At 40.7% G+C, this 21,154-nt stretch overlaps 4 protein-coding genes across 12 annotated transcripts in view; all 4 read left to right on the top strand.

Moving 5' to 3' along the window:
- LOC148428643 (tudor domain-containing protein 5-like) overlaps positions 1 to 4,865 on the top strand; it is a 54,820-nt gene extending 49,955 nt beyond the window's left edge. For 6 of the 7 annotated variants that reach the window (XM_088409243.1, XM_088409234.1, XM_088409268.1 and 3 more), the window contains 10 exons: positions 40 to 142; positions 1,215 to 1,372; positions 1,452 to 1,738; positions 1,874 to 2,083; positions 2,357 to 2,423; positions 3,464 to 3,652; positions 3,718 to 3,831; positions 3,898 to 3,945; positions 4,515 to 4,602; positions 4,672 to 4,865. In XM_088409243.1, coding sequence (XP_088265369.1) covers positions 40 to 142; positions 1,215 to 1,372; positions 1,452 to 1,738; positions 1,874 to 2,083; positions 2,357 to 2,423; positions 3,464 to 3,652; positions 3,718 to 3,831; positions 3,898 to 3,945; positions 4,515 to 4,602; positions 4,672 to 4,739 — 1,332 coding nt within the window. In that variant the 3' untranslated portion in view covers positions 4,740 to 4,865. The remainder of the gene's footprint in view (positions 1 to 39; positions 143 to 1,214; positions 1,373 to 1,451; positions 1,739 to 1,873; positions 2,084 to 2,356; positions 2,424 to 3,463; positions 3,653 to 3,717; positions 3,832 to 3,897; positions 3,946 to 4,514; positions 4,603 to 4,671) is intronic. The other variant, XM_088409252.1, reaches the window with a different exon arrangement.
- A 768-nt stretch (positions 4,866 to 5,633) lies between these two features.
- On the top strand, positions 5,634 to 12,640 carry naa40 (N-alpha-acetyltransferase 40, NatD catalytic subunit). Of its 2 annotated transcripts, XM_088409299.1 has the most exons (9): positions 7,171 to 7,187; positions 7,429 to 7,449; positions 7,616 to 7,711; positions 10,018 to 10,070; positions 10,143 to 10,238; positions 10,302 to 10,460; positions 10,535 to 10,618; positions 11,226 to 11,303; positions 11,381 to 12,640. In XM_088409299.1, the coding sequence occupies exons 3-9, from the start codon at positions 7,673 to 7,675 to the stop codon at positions 11,526 to 11,528; spliced, it is 657 nt and encodes a 218-aa protein (XP_088265425.1). In that variant the 5' UTR covers positions 7,171 to 7,187; positions 7,429 to 7,449; positions 7,616 to 7,672; the 3' UTR covers positions 11,529 to 12,640. The 2 variants fall into 2 exon arrangements, with proteins under 2 accessions (XP_088265417.1, XP_088265425.1); XM_088409291.1 differs by lacking the exons at positions 7,171 to 7,187; positions 7,429 to 7,449 and adding an exon at positions 5,634 to 6,012.
- Positions 12,641 to 12,774: 134 nt separating this feature from the next.
- b3gat3 (beta-1,3-glucuronyltransferase 3 (glucuronosyltransferase I)) lies at positions 12,775 to 16,600 on the top strand. Its single transcript, XM_088409280.1, has 8 exons — positions 12,775 to 12,941; positions 13,520 to 13,619; positions 13,800 to 13,971; positions 14,108 to 14,291; positions 14,399 to 14,560; positions 14,670 to 14,756; positions 15,360 to 15,563; positions 15,661 to 16,600. The coding sequence occupies exons 2-8, from the start codon at positions 13,526 to 13,528 to the stop codon at positions 15,757 to 15,759; spliced, it is 1,002 nt and encodes a 333-aa protein (XP_088265406.1). The 5' UTR covers positions 12,775 to 12,941; positions 13,520 to 13,525; the 3' UTR covers positions 15,760 to 16,600.
- A 137-nt stretch (positions 16,601 to 16,737) lies between these two features.
- Positions 16,738 to 20,321, top strand: LOC148428640 (uncharacterized). Of its 2 annotated transcripts, XM_088409309.1 has the most exons (3): positions 16,738 to 17,210; positions 18,229 to 18,676; positions 19,819 to 20,321. In XM_088409309.1, the coding sequence occupies exons 2-3, from the start codon at positions 18,263 to 18,265 to the stop codon at positions 19,945 to 19,947; spliced, it is 543 nt and encodes a 180-aa protein (XP_088265435.1). In that variant the 5' UTR covers positions 16,738 to 17,210; positions 18,229 to 18,262; the 3' UTR covers positions 19,948 to 20,321. The 2 variants fall into 2 exon arrangements, with proteins under 2 accessions (XP_088265435.1, XP_088265445.1); XM_088409319.1 differs by lacking the exon at positions 16,738 to 17,210 and having other exon boundaries at positions 18,223 to 18,676.
- Positions 20,322 to 21,154: the final 833 nt, after the last annotated feature.

Raw genomic sequence — 21,154 nt, 5'->3', positions numbered from 1 at the left:
TGGTAATAAAAAGGTTGATATCCCCTTGTTTCTTGACAGAGGCCTTCAGACAAGGACGTGCCCCTGATTGAGAATGGTCACTTACCTATACAGCCAGCAGAGGGCGACAAAGGAGACGTTACAGTTGTCGTGGGCTGTGACGGTATGTGCTTGCATTTTACACATTCATCAGCCATCATTGTCTGTTGGATCAGACAGCACAGCTTTCTTTGAGGGCTTAGTATCGTTCTGAGGGCTCAATATCGTTCTGAAAGCTAGCCTTTTCATTTATGTCCACAGATGTGGACATTTGTCCTTGGATTGTATCTTTTGAGTCATTTGTGCGACCTACTAATTCTTAGCATGCTCGGTAGAGGACATCCCAGCCTTGTGCAAATCACTTTGCTATCTTGCTGAGACAAATGGACATAACAATGGATACAAATCAATAATAGGCTGTGCCTCAGGAGGATATGCACTGGGACAGCGGTTCTTTCAATTACATCTTTTTCTAGTCAGGTACCCGGAAACAGCATGAAGCATTTTGAGATGGAGAAAAAGACGAAATTGCTTGGAGCCACATTTGTAGCGGTACCGTTGTGCATACTCTTTTTCAGAAACTTCAGAAGCTACATTGTTTCACAACCGTTTCATTTCTGGCTTGCCTGTCAGAATATTGCGTGACTGAAAAACAATGTGCTATTAAACGAAACAAAGTTATACAATGTTTTGTAAAAGAGTCACCATGACACGATTTAGCAGTAATTGCTTCATGTCCAAAATAATGTGTCCTTCATTTAAAAAAAAAGTGATGTGCCTGTCACTGCAATGGAAAACATTACATTAGATTAACCGTTACAAAATAAAGTCCCACAATATCTTCCAAAGAAGAACAATTTAGCAACAAGTAAGTTCATATTGCAATTGATTTGCTCTTAATTTGAAAAGAAATGCACTGTCCCTGTCACGTCATTAAAAAGCACTACATTGGAATAAAACAAATAAATAAATGGCTTTAACATATTGCAAGGACGTCACTAACAATTTAGCAATAAGTAGCTTCATGTTCTAATTAGTTTGCTTTCAATTTGTAAAGAAACCTTCCTGTCACGACATTAAAAAGAATTAAATTAGATTGACTGATACCTGTATAAAGCCTGTTAAGTGCCCTTACATATCCAAGAGGGTGCTCAAATCCCGATTTCAGAACACCCATCTGTCGGGTCTATCTGTAGTTGATAGAAACCCAGTGGGTAGTGTTGGCCTTGAGACGACTACACGTGAGGACAGCACATCACCTCGGGAAGGCAAAATCAAAGAAGACGATACTGATCATTCTGCAATAGAGGTCCGTCAAGATGAGACCAGTGAGGATTCTCAAAGCCCAAACGAGGTGGGGTAAAAGACATTTTTTGTCCGACAATTCTGTTTTCTTGCAAAAGATAACTCAACGCTGCCCATTTTCACGTCAGACTGCTGAGACAGGTCCATCTACTGAGGCTTGGAATGACCCCGTGGTGGTTCAGCACCTGGCCCAGGATGCGGACCGGGACGTGGCCCAGGTCATGACACAGGACGCAACGCAGACCGTAGCCTTGGACGTCTTACGTAATGAGCGTCTCAAACGGCCCACGCAGCACGCCACTCGCGAGGTCGCGCCCGTCTGGGTGGAGCACGTCAAGTCTCCGGGACATTTCTACATCAGCTTCTTTGAGAGTGACGAGTCGCGCGCGTTGCTGGACATAATGTTTGAGATGAGGTGAGCGGCCGCTCGCCCAAGAGCATCAATTCCTGCATTCTCAAAATGACCAGGTTCCGAGAGGTCACATTTTTCATTCTTTTACCTTCACCATTCACCAAACGTCATTCTCTTGTCGTCGTCGACATCATCCAGGCGATTTTACACCTCTCCCAAGGCATCCGAGCTCTACAGACTCCCGCGGAAATTCGTCCGACGGGGCCAAGCGTGTTGCGTGTCCGCGGCGGGTCTCTGGTTCTACCGAGTGGTGATAGAGCGAGTGATCAGCGCCTCTCAGGTGGAGGTCTACTTTGTGGATTACGGCCACAGCTCCACCGTACCCTCTGACAACCTCAAGTTCCTCAAGTATGCTTAACACGCACGCTCACGGCAACGCATTTGCGAGTCTAGCCTGGTAGAAGTAGGGAAATGTAAATTGCTAATGAAACTAACTCATTCAATTCCAAAGAGGTCTTTTCACGTTTTTTTTTAATAGTCCAAACATAAAACCCGAAGTACGTATTCAGATTTTGTTCTTATTTCTTCAAGTTGTTAAATAAAGCAGGGTCTAAACTAGCTGGCACTGATGGAGGTCATATTTAATTGAGCTTCTGAAGTAACAATCCATTTTTTTCACAGGACGTGCTTTTCCAATCTTCCAGCGCAGGCTGTCCATTCATTACTGGCTGGAATTCAACCAATAAATGTAAGCATGACAGTGTCCCTTCTGTCCATTTATGTTGTTGTTTTTGTTTTTTCTAATTTGGGTCCGGCATGAGCTGGAACCGATCATCAGCCTATCACAGATCAAGTACTGCAGAAACAACGTGCTTTTGGGATCTTTCAATCAAAGTCTGTATCACACTATTGTAAACTTTTCACTAAATATAGGCATAAATATGTATCGCCGTTAGCACAATAGCAGGTAAACTTTTTATGACATTTTAAGAATAATTTCTAACCCAGAAAGTAAGACACTTGGATGAGCACTTTTTGTGACATCATCCGAAAGCTGTTTATGTTTTAAATAACAAAAGACGTCTGAAATGACGTGCTCGACAGCAGTTTGATTGTGAGAATTGGGACAGTTTTAAGGTTTGATCTGCCATAGTTTTTTTCTACTGTAACGCTCTCTCAGCCAAACACACTTTCCCCGCTTGCACATTTTTCAAAGTACAACATTCTAACTTGGAATGTCAAAGTTATAGCACTAAATTGGAAATTCATTGAATTTGTGTTAAAAAAAAAATCAGTCTATTTACTTCCTTTGGCAGCTGAAAAGTGAATCACGAGACAAAGGACATGATGGATATTCATGTAGTTTTACTTTTTAAAAAAATGTTCGACGACTTGGCTCATTGGAAAAATTAATGGACCATTTTGAATGTATATCTTTGGCATGCCAGAGCAAAAGAACTTTCTCAAGTTACCTCGCAAACGTTGCTGGAGTGTGGTCCTGAATGGCAGAAGTTTTGCTTTGCTTTTGGGGGTGGTAATAAATTTGTGATGTCGCAAAGAACAGACGTTTTTTGGGGAATGGGTGAGACTCAACCTGACAGGGCAAAAATGCTGAAAATAGTGGAGGATAATCGGGGAAAAAAAACACTCAAAGGGTATCTTGGTCAGGAATTAGCATTTTAATACAGCTAAGAAAAAAAAGAGCTGTTTTTCCTTAATAGTTGACTAATGAATTGAAAATCAACGTATTGTGATCTTTGGCTCTGAGATTTGCAGTTTGCATTACAGGGCACGTGGACCCCGGAAGCCACAGCTTCCTTTCAGAACCTGTGCTCCAACGTGGTCCTGGCGGGCGCCCTCAAGTGTTACGCGGGAGACGTGCTGCACCTCTACCTTTGCGACACCAACACAAGCGATGACATCTACATCCACGCCGTCCTGCTAAACCAGGGCCACGCCGTGGCCGGCTGTCCCGGGGTCAGCATTTGCCTTGAGATTTCTTTCTTGAAACGATTTGCTAAAGTGGCCTGTGCATCACTCAGCCACGCGTCAAGGACAGTCCAGTGGTTTTGTACCTGGGCGAGGGCACGGTCGACCTGCCCGAGGAAATGACCCCGGATGAACCTCAAGGCGCCGGCGCCGCCGCCGCAGAGAAGGTTGCCCATTAATTCACCGACGTCTCCATTTACCGGGAGTCTGAAAGGGGATTTGTTTTATTCAAGGTTGACTTGGATGAGATGCCAGCCTTGGAGCTGATTGTGGAGGCGCAGGTAAGCTCTCACTAATTGGTTCAATGGTGGATAGGTTGAATAACATAACAGAAGGCAATTGGCTCGTTAAATTTACATGCCAAGCAAATTTGAGGTGTACACTAAAATCTGTTTTTTCTTGTTACTAGAGATACAGCTATCTAGTATTTTTTGGTGAATGGAAATCACACAAAAAATTTGAATTGAATAGAGCAGTGGTCCTCAAAGTGGGGTCCGTGGACCCCTTATTTCCGTGGCCTGACTGCAGGGGTCTGAAATCATTAGTATAGATGTAATATGGAAGTGTCTGGAAATAAATGTCCTTAATGTTATATCGATGGACCGGTCACTGAACGCAGCACCAGTGTACTTACGGTATAGTGTAATGCGCTCGAAAGTGTTGTTTTTATTTTTCCTCGGGATGCAGTTAGTGTTCATTTTTGCCATAAATACACAAAGTTGCACACCATCTGTGTGTGTGTGTGTGTGTGTGTGTGTGGGGGGGGGGGGGGGTTCATCTTATATTTGGGGCGATAAGTGGGTCCAAGTGTCTTCTTGTCAATCTAAACATGCTTCTTATATTTTGTGAGATGATTCCCAACGATAAGAACATCGTGCTCCACAGTGGAACACCTGCAACATGTGAAAGACCCTCAAAAATTCAGGACTACTTCAAAGGTATCCATTACACACTCACACATTTTTTTTATAAGTCATTTTGATACAAGGTTTTCTTCCGGTGTCCAGGTATTCAGACCAATTTCCCCTACAGGCGACGGTTGGGGACCTTGTTTCCTCTGTTTAGCACCAGCTAGATTGTTCAATTGTTGGGTTATTTTTGAATTGATGGTTGTTTGTTTTACATATTTGTACGTTTTAAGTATTCTTTTTTACTTATGTTTATTTTGTGATATTAAAAGAAGAAAATATGTTCCATATCACCCTCTTGCATCCAGTTTGTGATATTGTACATGTTAATTACCTTCTCCAGAGGCCGCCATGTTTGTTACAGCTATAGACTATGGTAAATGCAGCACCTCCTGCTGAACCTCCAGAATAAAAACTGGTCTAAATCTTACACAGTGTCCCTTTAAGTAACTAATTAACTGATATTATATTAAATTAAAAATAATTGATTACTTAAGGTCATTAATTGCTAAAGTAATCAATTACTTTAGTAATTCACCCTTAAACCGCCTGCAGTTTTTTTTCTTGGTGGGGTAATTAAAGGGTTAAGGCTGGGCGTTACTAATGTAATCTATTACTTTAGTAAATAAAGGAATTGGTTAACTTTGTACTTAAATTACCTGAAGTTATCAATTCCTTAATCCGTTTAGTACCAGCCTACCTTTGCCAAAAGGTTGGGGAATGAAACGTGATAAAAATATACGTAGGCAAACTTGATTTTCTGGACTTAAAAAAAAAAGTTTTTAAAAAATGTCTTTGAGATTGAATGGGTTACAAATGGCATGACAAATGCCCAGCGATCACTTCCCAAACAAGGAATTCGCGCTAGTGCGTGATATGTTCAAGGAAAAGATGCATTTCCATATTGGGTCGTATTTTACGTCACCATTTATGATTTAACAAACAAGTAAAAATAAACCCAAGTGAATTAGTGTTACCATTCTGTCGAAACTGTGCCAAACATGAAAAAACGAGCACATTTATCCTAGAGCTGTCGCGCGAAAGTCCCATTCGGGGCGAGAACATTCACAAGTCGGAGTTTTGGAAGAGCACGTGAACGCGTCGCGGTCGGACGGCGGGGAGAGCGTCGTAAAGAAAGGACGAAATCGAGATGGAGCGGCAATAAACTCGATCCCGCAATCTTGGCGTCCGTCCGACAACGGGAAGAATCGAGCTTCGCCAAAATCGGGGGCCCGTTTGTCTTCGAATCGCCGCACCCTGCTCTGCCCGCTGGCCGGCCGGCGCTGTAGCCAGTTAGCCTCGTTAGCACGGAAGTCATTGTCGTCCGGCTAGCTCGCCCGCTCGCTCTCCGGCGGCCACAACCAGGCGCACGGACAGAAAACGGAGCTTTCCCCGGGGGGGCGGTGACGGAGCACACGACGCTACCGCGGCGAGATGGGGGTGAGTGAGCCCGACGAGGCACTGGCGCGATAAACGCGCTTGACGCCTTTGCTCGTGATGGTGGCGAGGGAGAGATGGACTTGACGAGAGAGGAAGACGGCTTCGTGGTGCTAACCTGTTTAGCATGCGGGCTAATTGACATATTCGCTGTTTACACCGCGGCGGGTCTCACGGAGCCCCGGCTAGCCGCGTTTAGCTGCACCGTTGTCGTGCATGGCCATTTATGTACATCCACCACTTGCACTCTTTGCGTTAAACCCATCCACGTGCTCCCAGCTTAACGCTCTGAGCCAAAGTGGTCCCCTCGGTGCTGTTCCCCCTTCCTCGGTTCATCTGGAGGACTTGCGCTTGTTTGTTTTTGTGCACAAATAACGCGATTTTTTTTGCGACGGTCTCAAACGTTTATTGTTTGAAAACCGCGATAAATCATTACCGAGATGCATTTTTTTCTCAGGCACAATTGAAACTCTGAAAATATATCAACGATCACCCACGATTCGGATTTATGCATGTTGAGCATACACACTTGCTTAGAAAAGTGCAAATATGGTGGCTCTCAGGTGCAAATCACAAAACATCCGAGCAAATTAAAAAGTTAATTGAAAAAAACACGTTTCAAAACAACCGCGAAACAATGCAAAACAGAAGCAAAGTTCACGGCAAACAAAGACGCAATACAAAAAAAAAAACTAAAAACAAACTGCGAACAAAAAACCACGTCCTAAAACATTATTCAAATTATGTTTAGTTTTTTTTCTGCTTTTGTAAAGTGTTTTCGTAATATTTTTTCTTGTTTGCTTTTGGCAGTTGTTTACTCTTGTAATTGTGCGTTTGTTTGCGATTTCTTTTCTGTTTACTTTTTGTTTTGTTTTTGAAGTTGCATTTTTTTATAATGCTTTTTTTGTTTGTAAACATTCTTGTGTCTGCTTCTTTTGTGGAGTTTTTTTTTTTTTTTTTGCCATGGAGTTTCACCCTTTGTAAGGTGTGTGAGTTTTTGTTTCGTTTGCTTATTTGGTTTTGTGATTTTGACTTCAAAGCCACCGTAAGCAAATCTTTAAGTGTGACATTAAAGTAACGCTTTGTATTTTTTAACATTAAAGGACGTGATACATTTGGTAGCGTTTAGTATTCATAAATATGTGACGCTTTTTCACAAAACCAGGCTTATGTCCGCAAAAATTAAAATGGATCTATTCTAATTGTCGATATCGATATATTGTAATTCTAGAGAAAATTCCCACAGCACAAAAATTGATGAAGTTACAGGAGTTTGAATGTTGCCAAGTTGAAATCCCTAGTTTTGAGAGAAATGCTTTTAAAGTTTTGCCACATTCATCTTTTGAATATCCATAGCACGCGATACCTTATGAAAAATATATTGACCCGAAACTTTCAGGAAGTGTTAAATTAAAACTGGAAAGTACACTCCAATAGCAGGTAAAGACATCCTCTGAGATTAAACAGAATTTCCCGTGTGAAAAAATAGTTTGGCTCTTGTAAACAATGACTGACATTGCACCTTAGTAACATCAGTTGCATTCGCATTTCTCTCTCCTATCATTCCATATAAAAACAAATATGATGTTTTGATTTTACGCTCCAGAGGAAATCCAGCCGAGCGAAGGAGAAGAAAGCGCGGCGCCTGGAGGAGAGGGCGGCCATGGACGCCGTCTGCGCCAAGGTGGACGCTGCCAATAAGGTGATTGAAGCCAAGTTTTGGCCAGCTTTGTCAGCATCGCTTTGATGCAATCAATAACTGCACCCGTGGGAGTCGTTGATGGCTGGTTTGCAGGCACTTTAACATCCCATAGTCCCTATCGGCTGATGTTGCTAATTATATATATATTGTGAATTTCCCTACGGGGATGAATAAAGTATCTGTCTGTCTGTCTGTCTGTCTATCTATCTATCTATCTATCTATCTATCTATCTATCTATCTATCTATCTATCTATCTATCTATCTATCTATCTATCTATCTATCTATCTATCTATCTATCTATCTATCTATCTATCTATCTATCTATCTATCTATCTATCTATCTATCTATCTATCTATCTATCTATCTATCTATCTATCTATCTATCTATCTATCTATCTATCTATCTATCTATCTATCTATCTATCTATCTATCTATCTATCTATCTATCTATCTATCTATCTATCTATCTATCTATCTATCTATCTATCTATCTATCTATCTATCTATCTATCTATCTATCTATCTATCTATCTATCTATCTATCTATCTATCTATCTATCTATCTATCTATCTATCTATCTATCTATCTATCTATCTATCTATATATATATATATATATATATATATATATATATATATATATATATATATATATATATATATATATATATATATATATATATATGCTCTCAGCGCAACGTTACTTGTAGCATACAGTGATACTTCTACTTACAAAATTAATTAGTTCCGCAAGTCATTTCGGAACTATATTTTTTTACATATTGCGGAGAGATGCGCTATTCACTCATAGGGCGTGCTCAACAAGTAAAAAAAAAGTACTGTTCTCACCTGACTGGCTAGGAAATCATTCTCATCATCTCACGGGCAGTTCTACAAGACACGTGCTCTTCTACAGGACGTGTTATTGGCTGCTGACGTGACCATCAGTCCCCATTAACCACAACAAACAAGGGATTACTGTATTTGGGGCAAGAAAAAAAATTGCGTAATTCCCCACATGTTGGACGCGTCCTTAATTTTAGTGACAAATTCTGATATTTTTTTATGTTACTGGTTATTAGATGCACTAAATATAAGAATTTTGAAATGTCCCAATGCCTTTTGTGTCTGCAATTGCTTTCAAAGAAGGCAATGATGACAGCAAAGCTAAAGAGGTGTTTTATTTTATAATGCTGTTTTTGACTAAATAATTGGCCACAACCTGTTTGGGGGAAATTGACCCGGTTTGTTATAAGGAGGCGTGCAATTTGTAATTTTTATTTTCCAAACTTCAGTCTAGCTGAAAACAAACAAATATACTTGTTGTCAAATGTAATCTGTTGGGGCTTAATCAGTGCTGCTCAATTATATTTTGCCCCCCCCCCCAACTGAAAGAGAAATCTTTTTGTGGCCCTCGACCCGCTGACTATGAATAAGATTATCTATAAAAATTATAAAAAAAATACACATAAACTTGTATCCTTTTTAACGTTAACAAAAAAAGCAATATAAATCAATTTTCAACAACTGTGGATTATTTTTTACAGCATTTATAGAGCTTAGTCTAAAACAGATAAAAATAACCAATTGCATCAAAGTGCCTGAAAGTAAAAAAAAAATTATAATAATAATAAAAATGTCAATTCCTATTTCATTGCAATTAAACTTCACACTAACCCTACCACCCGCCACACTATTTGAGAAGTACTGGCTCAAAGAATGAGGATGCTTGGAAAATTTGATTTCTGTAAGGCGTCCCCGACTCCAAAAAGTTTGAGAACCCCTTTCCTAGAGTACCGTATTTTCCGCACTATAAGGGGCACCGGATTATAAGGAGCACCCTCAATTAATGACACATTTGAAAACTTTTTCCATATATAAGGCACACCGGATTATAAGGCGCACCCTCAATTAATGACATATTTGAAAATGTTTTCAATCACAATATGGTAATACAAAGAATAATAACAATAATAACTTTAAAATCTCAATAGCACAATAACTCAATGTCAATATGAGCAACCTTGTTCAACTGTAAACACACAAAAGAAACAGGTAAAGCCTACTTTATCACTTCGTTTTCCATCTACGAATCCCAGTCTCAATATTGATCCATATATAAGGCGCCCCTGATTATAAGGCGCACCATCAGCTTTTGAAAAAAAATAAGGCTTTTAGGTGCGGAAAATACGATCTACGTGTTCAAAATTGGTCCACTCATACATGGAAAACGTTTTCCAGTCAGTCCAAATGAATTTTGTGAGCAGACCGCGTAACATCTGTGCCGTCTTTTTTTTCCCAGCTCGATGACCCGCTGGATTCCTTCCCGGCCTTCAAAAAGTACGACAGAAACGGGTATGTGTTTGCGCGGAGCGCACCTTCCCCATTCTTTGATGTTTTCTTTCAAGTTTTTATCCTCCCGTCCAGACTGAACCTGCAGATCGAGTGCAAGCGAGTGACGGCCCTCAACCCGTTGTCGGTGGAGTGGGCCTTCGAACTCACCCGAGCCAACATGCAGGCGCTGTAAGTGTTCCATTGGGGTTTTTCTTGAAGCTCCGTGGTGAAAATGCGCTCGCGTGCCGCCAGCTACGAGCAGAGCGAGTGGGGCTGGAAGGAACGCGAGAAGAGGGAGGAGATGAACGACGAGAGGGCGTGGTACCTGCTGGCGCGCGACGGCGACTCCGCCCCCGTGGCTTTCTCTCACTTCCGATTCGACGTGGAGTGCGGGGAGGAGGTGCTATATTGGTAGGGCGCCGTCTGTCGTCCTGGCAGTCGCGGCGTCAGGCTGCGCTGGAGATGAACTTGTGATCACCTTGCAGCTACGAGGTGCAGCTGGAGAGCAGAGTGCGGAGGAAAGGCCTCGGCAAATTCCTCATTCAGATTTTGCAGCTCATCGCTAACAGGTAAACGGTGGGAATGACATTTGCACATCACTTTTGCTTTTCTTATAATTCAGAGTTTGATCAAATTATGACTTCAGAGTCCAACTTCTGAAATTATTCAGTTGCAATAGTATCTTAGGTTAGGGTTTAGATTTTTTTTTTTTTTCGAACAATTTGTCCAAAAAACATGGAAGGAAAACACCCAATCAACAGTTTTAAATTTACATCACATCAAAAAATAAGAAAAGTTAATTGTGTGGTATTAAAGAGGATAGATGCATTTAGCATCTAACTAAGCCACTCACATACTACTCTGAAATTGCCTAAAAAAATACTTGAAATATTCTATTTCTCTGACTAGTTTCACCCTAAATGCCCATTTTAAATGTAACCAATCAGAGTACAGAAAATGCTGACATTTTGTGACTCATTGATTTTAAACGGCGTGTGCAAGCGATTTTCAAGATGTTGTGGGATTATTGTTTGCATAGCAACGCAGTGCTCAAATCTGATTGGACAGAAAAAAACGAATGGCATTTCAGTTTATTCCAATGAGGATTTGGTTGTACAATATAATGCTTTTTTTTTGTTTGTTTCTTTACGTCTCATGTTATGCCGTCTTCGTCAGTACGCAGATGAAGAAAGTGATGCTGACTGTTTTTAAACACAACCACGGGGCGTACCAGTTCTTCAGAGATGCTCTGCAGTGAGTATGGCGGCGGAGAACGAGCGCTAGCATCATCATGCTTCTTTTGACTCCCCGCCGCCTCCCTCGCACCGCAGGTTCGAGTTGGACGAGACCTCGCCGAGCATGTCCGGGTGCTGCGGCGACGACTGTTCCTACGAGATCCTCAGCCGGCGGACCAAACACGGCGAGGCGTCGGTGGGCCACGGTCACGGCGGCGGCCACTGCGGCGGTTGCTGCCACTGATTCTCGCGAGTTTCCGTCAAATCTTGAGCGGTCTCTTTTCTTAATCCCGGGCCAAGGAAAGCGGCGTTTTTTTTTTGTTTGTTTTTTTGGTTCCACATCTCGATGTTACGGAGTGACGTTTGTGTTTTTCTGCTGTAAAAGCGGCATGCAGTGTGAGCTTCTGTTCGTTTCATCCTTCCCCGTCATCTCCTTCCTGCCCGCGACAACTGAGCGTTCTTCTTCGCATTGTCACTATCCAAGGTTGGAAACCGCAGCCGCCGCCTCTTTCCACTCAAGCCCTCCCCTGTGAAACAACATGTTGTGATTTCTGCCTCAATCATTGCAACGACACTGTAAATGCACATCCCACCTTTTTTTTTTTTTTTCTTTAGCATGTGCTTCTTGTTACTTGAACAGATGAAGCAAGCCTTTTTATCTGAGTTCTAGTCTTAATTATGACAAGTGTGCCACAGTAATGCTGCTTTTGGAACTGCAGCAGCTCTAATGTTAATCCTCATTTTTGGCTAATGCAGCAATTTCTAGGAGCTTGCATCATGAACTGACTCATTGCCAACATGCCTTTTCACGTTCCCCTCTTAAATCCTAGGCTTTAATTTTCAATGAGCGGAAGTATTTGGAATGTTTACGAAGCCTACAGGGTACATGCATTTGGAGTGTTTATGTCATTCCGTTTTAATAACAATCCGCTTCTCAGTTCATGGGAATCGTAGTTGCAATCAAATATAAAGGTCAAGACATGCCTTGAAAATATTGTTTGTAAAATTAGACGCTTTGATCCCGTGTTAGTTCTATGGACAGGTGAGCCGTCAAATAAAAAGACTCCTATTTTGTGTTGGAAAAAAATCTTGCATAGCCACTCTTTCATCAAATCTTTTACTTGATCTCTTCTATCCTTGTGTATATAGCATATGTGCCCTCGTGGATTCCATCTTGAAGCGAAACACTTTTTGAAAAATGAAGCTTTCACATGAACTGACTTGATTAAACCTGTTTGGGACTGACGCTTACTGTGCCGTCGTTCAAAGCAATGAAAGGGAACGCAAAGTCATTCTGCCTTGTCAGTGTTTTGTTTGTATGTTACACATCCAATAAAGCTGTTCCTCTTTTCGTAAGAGACGCTTTTATCGCTTAATCAAGAACCTTAAAAAGGTCTCAGTTTATATGTAAGGGTACGAATGTAAAAGGAAATGAATACGCGCGCACCGTGTGTCGCTGGGACGTTTTAAGGTATGGTACCCTACCCGGAAGTTGATGGAATACGCATGCGTATTCTTTCGCTAGGACCTTTTAACGTGTGACACAATCCGGAAGTTGTTTGCGAAAATGTTTTGAATGAATGGACCCTCTCACGAACGACAAAAATGACGTGAAGTGTTGCAGAGCTTACAGAGCTTCCGCCTGGATCATCTTTTGGTACGTAAATGTACTTTTATTTCGTGTGCAAACCTTCCGCCAGGCTATCATTACGTAGCTACGCAGGCCGGATGCATTAGCGAGGGTGCTATTCGGCTTACGTGAAGTCACATGTATTTATTTGTAATGACTATTGTGTGTTTATGTGTTGTCACCAACTTACCACGATTCCATCTTTCTCAGCGTCTTCCAAATTTGTTGTAACATTTTTTTAGGCTTACTCCACGCTTGTTCGTTTCCGTGGACCAAGAAATGAAAACAAAATTTTTAAAATTGCATTTGACTTGAAATTACAATCCTTTCCGGAACCCCCCAAACCGCAGCGTTTGAAAAAAAAAAGTGTTTTAAATGAACAAAAGTAACATCGTGTTGTTTGGAAACCCAGGAGCTAGTTGTTATGTTTTAAATATTTTACTATATACGTTTTTACGTTTTAGTGACGTCATGAGTAGTATGCGTTAGCATCTTGTCGATTTACAATTCATACTGTTGGATAAACAGCTGAAAATACATAAGGGTTAAGTCAAGGTCACACTCGTGTAGCTAATGAAATGTCTTCTCCTTTTTGTGACTTTCAGCACACGATGGCCACGAGGATGAGGCTGAAGCTGAAAACGGTGTTTGTGCTCTATTTCCTGGTCTCTCTGCTGGGCCTCATCTATGCACTGATGCAGCTTGGTGAGTGGTTTGTGCATTACAGTTTTCCTTTAAATTTAAGAGCAAATCAGTTGGAACAGGAAGCATCCTATTGCGGAATTGTGTGATACTAACTCTCTTGATTTTTTTTTTTTCAATTTCCAGTTTCACAATACAAGGATTGACAAGTGAACTGTTTAATTGTCTTTTGTGTTCTCCTAGGTCAACGGTGTGACTGCACAGAGCACGACATGCCCAAAGAGCGAACCATATCTCGACTGCGGGGGGAGCTGCACCGTCTTCAGGAGCAAACCAGGAAGTTGGAGGCAACCAGGCAACCCCGAAAAGACCCCTCCTTGCCCACCATCTTTGTCATCACGCCAACATACGCCCGGTATAAACTCTAATGCAGTTGAAAAGTGCTTTTTGAACCGAAAGTAACATCGAGAAGAGTCAAAAAATATCCCAAGTGCTTCATGAAGCTTCGTTTGTCCATCACTAACAGACGACATTCTTGTGGTTGGCTTCAGGCTGGTGCAAAAGGCGGAGCTGACCCGCTTGTCCCAGACCTTCCTCCACGTGCCCCAGCTCCACTGGATCGTGGTGGAGGACTCTCAGCACAAGACGCCGCTGGTGGGACAACTCTTAGCCAAATCTGGCTTGACCTACACGCACCTCCACGTGCCAACAGTCAAGGAGCGCAAGCTGCAGGAGGTGGCCATTTTTCATCAAAACAATTTGAATTGATATCAGTGGGAATAAGGCAGACATGTTTAGCTAGGTGATGAGCTAATGTCCACGCCCTTTCTTTCCCTGGCCAGGGGGATCCGAGCTGGCTGAAGCCTCGCGGTGTGGAGCAGAGGAACGAGGCCCTCCGCTGGCTCCGCGAGGACTGGAAGACCCAGAGGGACGGGCGCGGCCAGCAGGGCGTGGTCTACTTCGCTGACGATGATAACACGTACAGCCTGCAGATATTTGAAGAGGTATGAACTATGACACGGACCCTTTTTTTGCCTCTATCCTACTATAACTACTTCTACTACTCAGTGGCAGAGCTTGAAAAGAGCACTGGTGTCGATTTTGTAATTTCAGATGAGGAGCACGCAGCAAGTGTCCGTGTGGCCGGTGGGCTTAGTCGGAGGGATGAAATATGAGAAGCCTGTCGTGGAAGGAGGAAAGGTTTGTTTCGGTCTCAATAAAAATGAACATATACACACATAAGTGTGTATGTGGGTGTGTGTGTGTATATATATATATATATATATATATATATATATATATATATATATATATATATATATATATATATATATATATATATATATATAATAGATATAGATATATATGCCATTATGTTTCAGAGAACAGCTATTGTTGAAGCTAACCCTTAATTCATAAAAAAATAAATATTAGGGGTGTCACTCAAGTTATTTTAGAATCTATTCTATCTATTTAATTAATTAAATTGATCAAATCTCAATTTGCATCAGCGTGTATTGCAAAACCATTTTTGTAATGACTGTTTATTAACCATTTCCTTTTTATTTAGTAGTGTTATGTAAAATAAACTACTAAACAGTAATCAAGCTCACACAAGAGTGATTGTTGTACTCGCCAGTCTTTTTTAAACTGATTTTGTTACAGGTTTGGTAGTGGTTTTCCAAAGTAAAAGCAGATGTTTGCAAATGTCTTATTTTGAATAAATACAAAAGATAGCCAGTCAATTTATTAGGCAATCAAACAATGTTTTTTCGGCTGGATTTTCCCACCGTCCCTTTGCAGGTGGTTCGTTTCCACGTCGGCTGGCGTCCCAGTCGTCCCTTCCCGATGGACATGGCGGGCTTCGCCGTGTCCCTCAAGCTGCTCCTGGCCAACCCAGACTCTCAATTTGATGGCAACGCGCCCATGGGCTTCCTGGAAAGCAGTCTCCTGCAAGGCCTGGTCACCATGGACCAGCTGGAGCCCAAAGCCGACAACTGTTCCAAAGTAAACCCCAAAAAGAGAAAGAACCTCTTCTACATCTCAATTCTTTTTTCTTTTTGTTGTTTTTTCCAAATAATGTATTCATTTTTTCATCTTACAGGTGCTGGTGTGGCACACTCGCACAGAGAAGCCCAAGATGAAACGTGAAGATGCTCTGCAAGCTCAGGGACTGGGCTCAGATCCCGCTGTGGAGGTCTGACAAGCACGTGCACGCACACACACGCACACACACACAGAAGGGTGTCAACCCAGTGTAAGTACTGTTTCTGTTGTTCCCAGTTCATACTCTCAATGGACCTCCCATCAAAAGTCACGCATGCCTTTCTTCTTTTGCATGATAACCATACAGATGCCTTTAAGTCCAACATTTTTTTTCAAATGATATCCAATCGGACCATAAAATACCGTATTTTTCGTACTATAAGACACACCGACATATGTTGATTTTTTTATATATTTTTTTTTGTTATGAACAAGCCATCCTGGACCATTAGCTAGTTTGTAACATCAAATATTCATACATGAAAGTAGTTTTTTTTTCTCCCAAACAGCCTGGTTACAGCAAAATCATGCCTACAACACAAACTGAAACAAAAGCTGCACCAACATATTTTCAACATAACAGGATTGTTAGAATACCGCACCAACACAGCAGTAACACACCTCATATATATATATTGAGTTTACTAATGGCGAGTGCCCCCTGGCGGCAAGCAAAAATAGCCGTTCAAATTCCATATCAATACTTTGATAGCATATTCTTCTGTCTGAGAGCTTGCCCTCTGGTGGCTATTTAAAAAAAAACAGATAAGCTGCACTGGAGTATAAGGCGCAGGGTTCAAAGTGTGAGAAAAAAGTAGAGGCTGATAGCCTGAAATTTACAGTAAGCTCGTAAGGAGCTCCAGTAAGAAACACGAGGACTCCCCTGTACAGTGCATAAACTACAATGTGTGTTATGTATGTTATTTATTTATTGCTGTAATATGTACTTCTTCAGCTGTACGCCATGTCGTTGACAAATAAACTCGGTCAAATGTTTAGTCGTTACTAGACCTCTGTTTTGTGAACTTGGGTTTGGGCAATTGGGTTTATTTGAGCTTGTTTACGCGGGAACACAAAATGGAGGAGCGGACAGCCACGGCAGTAGTAATATCAGGTACACTGAAGCCTTTTTCATTCTTTTTATTGACATGTGAACCTTTTAAGGCGGCTGTCAACCCAAAACAAAAAAAAAAGTCTTTACATGGCATTCTGATTTATATTGCTTTTGTGGAATAAGAATGAACTATTTTATCTTTCTAGTTTTATCTTTTTATTTTGCCACTTGCTGTCTGCTGAAGTAATGACCAATAACGGCTCAATTTGCTAATGTCACTTTAGCAAATATGAGATGTGATTGGTCATTACCTGAGGGGGGCGTTGTTGTGTGTTTTTTTTTAAACATAGGGCAAAGTAGTAGTTAATCAGAATGTCGTGTTTTAAAAACTTTAAGGGTTAACAGTCACTTATTACAGTTAAATACATACATGTAGCTAAAAGTTGCTTCAACTTTTTGTTTTTCTTTGACACATTTTAGCACCACCAGCATCTGAACTGGAATTTTAGTCTGCTTAACCGTTGCCATGGAAATCTGCTTTCCACATCAGTACGGTGAGTTTTTTTTTTTATATATCTTTGCAAATGAGTTGTAAGAATGCGGCTGAAACACACAAACGCACCGCATCTGAGTTATTCATTCACCGATACTGATATATACTGATACCAAGTATCGATACTCGGTGTCTGTATCTGGTCGATATCTTGCTTTATTTCAAGTTGTTGATCTCGGAGATACGAATATTGGCTGTTTTACCATCATAAACTAGAACATAAAGATAGAAGAAAATTGCCATTTTGGAAAATTTTAAGGAAAAATACTGCTGTATTTTCCGCTCTGTAAGACCCACCAAATAGCCTTCAATTTTCTATAAAGCTGGCAGCGAGACTTATAATCAAGTGCGCATTATTTGAGTTTTCATTTTTAGAGGACGAAAGAATCAAATAATCGCCATGTCAATTCTTCCATTTTAATAAGTTTATGTTTATACATTTTAATTTGTTTTATAGCACTCTTTGAAATTTTGTCATGCGATATCCGCTCCCATTTTGAAGCAATTTATATGGCGGGTTTTTGAAGAAGAAAGTACGATTTTATAAAAGATACAAAATCTTTATTGTATATTAATCCCTTCATTACTTAGCTTCACAGCATCGTGGTGCATTGTTTAGGTTTAGGCAGAAACAAATTGTGATCGTGATTATTATTTTGGACATTATCGTGCAGCCCCACTTTCAAGTTCAAAATGCATCGTAATGCATTGCTCTCATTTGTACCGAGTAAAATATGACTATTTTTTTTTGCATTACAGCCAAAAGCAATGCATTACAGTCATTCCATTACTTTTGTAATGCATTACTTCCAACCGTGGTCATCACAAGCTGAATAGATGACTTTCTTCTTCTTTTTTTCATTGTTTTTCCTCCGCATACATTTGATCGAGCGGTCGCTTGAATGTTTGTCCCACCTTGGAACGATCCCAGCTTCGCATGTGAGACGAGCGGAGATAGCGTTGAAGATTGCGTAACTAATCGCTCCCTCTATACTTCCCGCCCCTTCCTTTTTTTCTAGAGCAAAACACAACACCGAGGATCCAGCCGCGAGGATGACCATCGGCAAGGACTCCAGGAAAAGTTCCGTGCGGGCTTCCATCCGAGCCCCCAAGTTCCTGGACAAATCTGCCGGCTTCTACGACCGCCTGGACGAGCCGGAAAGCGCCCGCCAGGAGGACATTTTGCCCACGGACGCGGGGATCGACGCGGACGACGGCGAGACGCTCCTGCGGGCCTCGCCCGGCGGCAGGTGGAGCAGAAGAAGCTCCGGGAAGCGGCAGAAGCCGGCCGCTTCTCCTCCGGGCGTCCTGGAAGCTCCCCGGGCCCCCAACCGGGGGAACCCGCGCACGCACTTTGCTTCCCGGGGGGGTGCTGACGAGCAAGCGCTGATCCGAGACAAGAAGAGAATCAAACAGGAGAAGCTCATCAAGGTGGTGAAGAGGAATACCATGAAGACGTATCGCAAGGTGGGACGCAACGACTTGAACGTTGTTGAAAGTGCGGCGGTCGGGTATTGTTTAGAAACGCGGGTCAAAGTTCATACCTGCCCCATTCATGGAAGGTTCCTCATAAAAACACGCTCCTTGGCGGAGGTAATGAATAAATTCCGTCCCCGGATCAGCGCCCCTTGGTTAAACATTAAACCCTGAAAGCTTACGTAAGAAACTTTGCGGAGGAAAGTTGACAAGGCTGGACTACGAGCCAGATCAAAGTCCGTGGGCCACGTACGGCAAACTCTAACTTAGACGTCATATTTAACGACAGGGAAATTGTTTAGAACAGTATTCAAAAGGGGATACCTCTTCTAGGGGTACGTTAAACTTGAATGGGGTTTCTGTAGGCATCCGAAAATCAAATTGCATGTTTTTAATGCCGTGACAGGAACGGTTCATTTTTCTTTTCAAATCAAGAGCAAAATTTTTGGAACATGAAGGAAATTATTCCTTATCATCTTTGTAAAATGCTGTTTAAAGATATACTGTGTGTGTGTGTGTGTGTGTGTGTGTGTGTGTGTGTGTGTGTGTGTGTGTGTGTGTGTGTGTATATATATATATATATATGTATATATATATATATATATGTATATATATGTATATATATATATATATATATATATATATATATATATATATATATATATATATATATATATATATATATATATATTCACTCACTCACTCACATACATACATACATCCAAAATTGCACCACCAATCACAATGCGTATTTGTGTAAATCTTTACAAAATACAGATTTGTAATGATTTGCAACGGAGTCGCTACGATGCAATTCAGCTCAAAGTTGCTTCATGTTCCAGTTAATTTGCTCTTACTTTGACAATTGTTTTTGTTTTTACTGTCACGGTATTTAAAAAGCATTTGGCTAGATTTGCGAGAAACCCTTTAAAAATCGCATGTACCCCTTCCTTGAATTATATATATATATATATATATATATATATATATATATATATATATATATATATATATATATATATATATTTTTTTTTTTTTTTTTTTTTTTTTTTGGGGGGGGGTATATAATTGCAAAAAGCGAGCCACTGCTTCCAGTATCTTAAACGGGTTCCCATTTGTTCTCTTTTGGTCAGGCTGTGGACCAAGCTTTTCGTCGAGGATGGGAGGCGTTTGTGTCCAACGTCTACAGCGTCACCCTCACGCCCGTCAACGCGTCCAAAAAGAAACAGCGGCACAATGGTGTGCTGGACGAGTTTCAGTAGAAGCTCAGCACTCAACACCTACGTGGACCCTAATCACGATGCAGTATTCTCCTCTGATTGGTTGATGTTTACATTACATCCCAATCTTAATTATTTATTCAAATTATTCATTCTTTATGTCGGGTTCGCCGTTTGGAGCTGTTGACAGGTTTAGCACCATGAAAACAAAGTGTTGATGTGTACCTGACAAATAAGCAATGATTCATTCAAGGACCCGTTTTGGCTTTTATTTTAATTGTTACAAAGTGAAAGCTAATTCTCAATCGTGTGTTTTGTGACATTTTGTGCGCAATAAATATCAAACAGACTGTCTTGTTAGTCGTGCAATATTTTTCTTGTTGTACCGAGAAATAAAGAGAAAAGTCGGGATTTAATGTGCATCTTTTTTTCCCTGTATTATTATGGTATATATGTAGTAGGATTGTCAAAGTTAAAGTGTTAATTTTGGAAGTTAATAATCAGTTTCATGTAGCGTTTCAAAACTAACTCAGTTGACTATTTTTTGCTAGTCACATAAAGATGGAGCTTTGATGTTTTACTAGAAATTTTTAAAAAGTCATAAGAAAAAAAAACATTTTACTCAGAAAAATATCTATTTCAAGCTTCGTAGAAAATATTGATTGAAAAATGTAATTAAATCATTTTAATGGCTTGACCACATTAATATTTATGTACGGTTAAGTTGATCTTACACTGCAGGGTCAAACGTTGATGGTTTGCCTTGTACTGATGCATGAAAAATTAAATTTACACTAATACAATAAAGATAAATAAAACATTGACAAAACATGACATTTTCAGATTGTAATTATACTATCACAATTAATGCTATCACGATGGTTAAACATGCAAACCAAAATAAAATCCTCCACAGATGTTGGCTACTTTCCAACTTCTAACGTGCGTTTTTACATTCATCCAAAAAAAAATTAAACGCGTGAGCATGTTTTTGTTTGATTATTGCTTGAACCGTTGACATTTTCTTTGTTTTCACATTCAGTACTGTATATTCATTCGTTCCTTTTTATTACTGTTGTGCATTCTCCCGACCGCTAGGTGGAAGTAGAGCAACAGATTAACGCCCAAAAGCAACAAAAAAAGAATTGGAACTGGAGCTAAAAAAAAAAAACTGAAAAAGTATTCTGTTGATTCACATGGTGTAATGGACACTATTGTACAAGAAATGTATGCATATCAATATATATAA

This window comes from Hippichthys cyanospilos, chromosome 1, assembly GCF_059441005.1.
Source record: "Hippichthys cyanospilos isolate Australia breed blue-spotted pipefish chromosome 1, RoL_Hcya_1.0, whole genome shotgun sequence".
NCBI classification, from domain to species: Eukaryota; Metazoa; Chordata; class Actinopteri; order Syngnathiformes; family Syngnathidae; genus Hippichthys; species Hippichthys cyanospilos.
The sequence above is the reverse complement of the archived record's forward strand: the minus strand, read 5'-3'. Positions and strand labels throughout refer to the sequence as shown.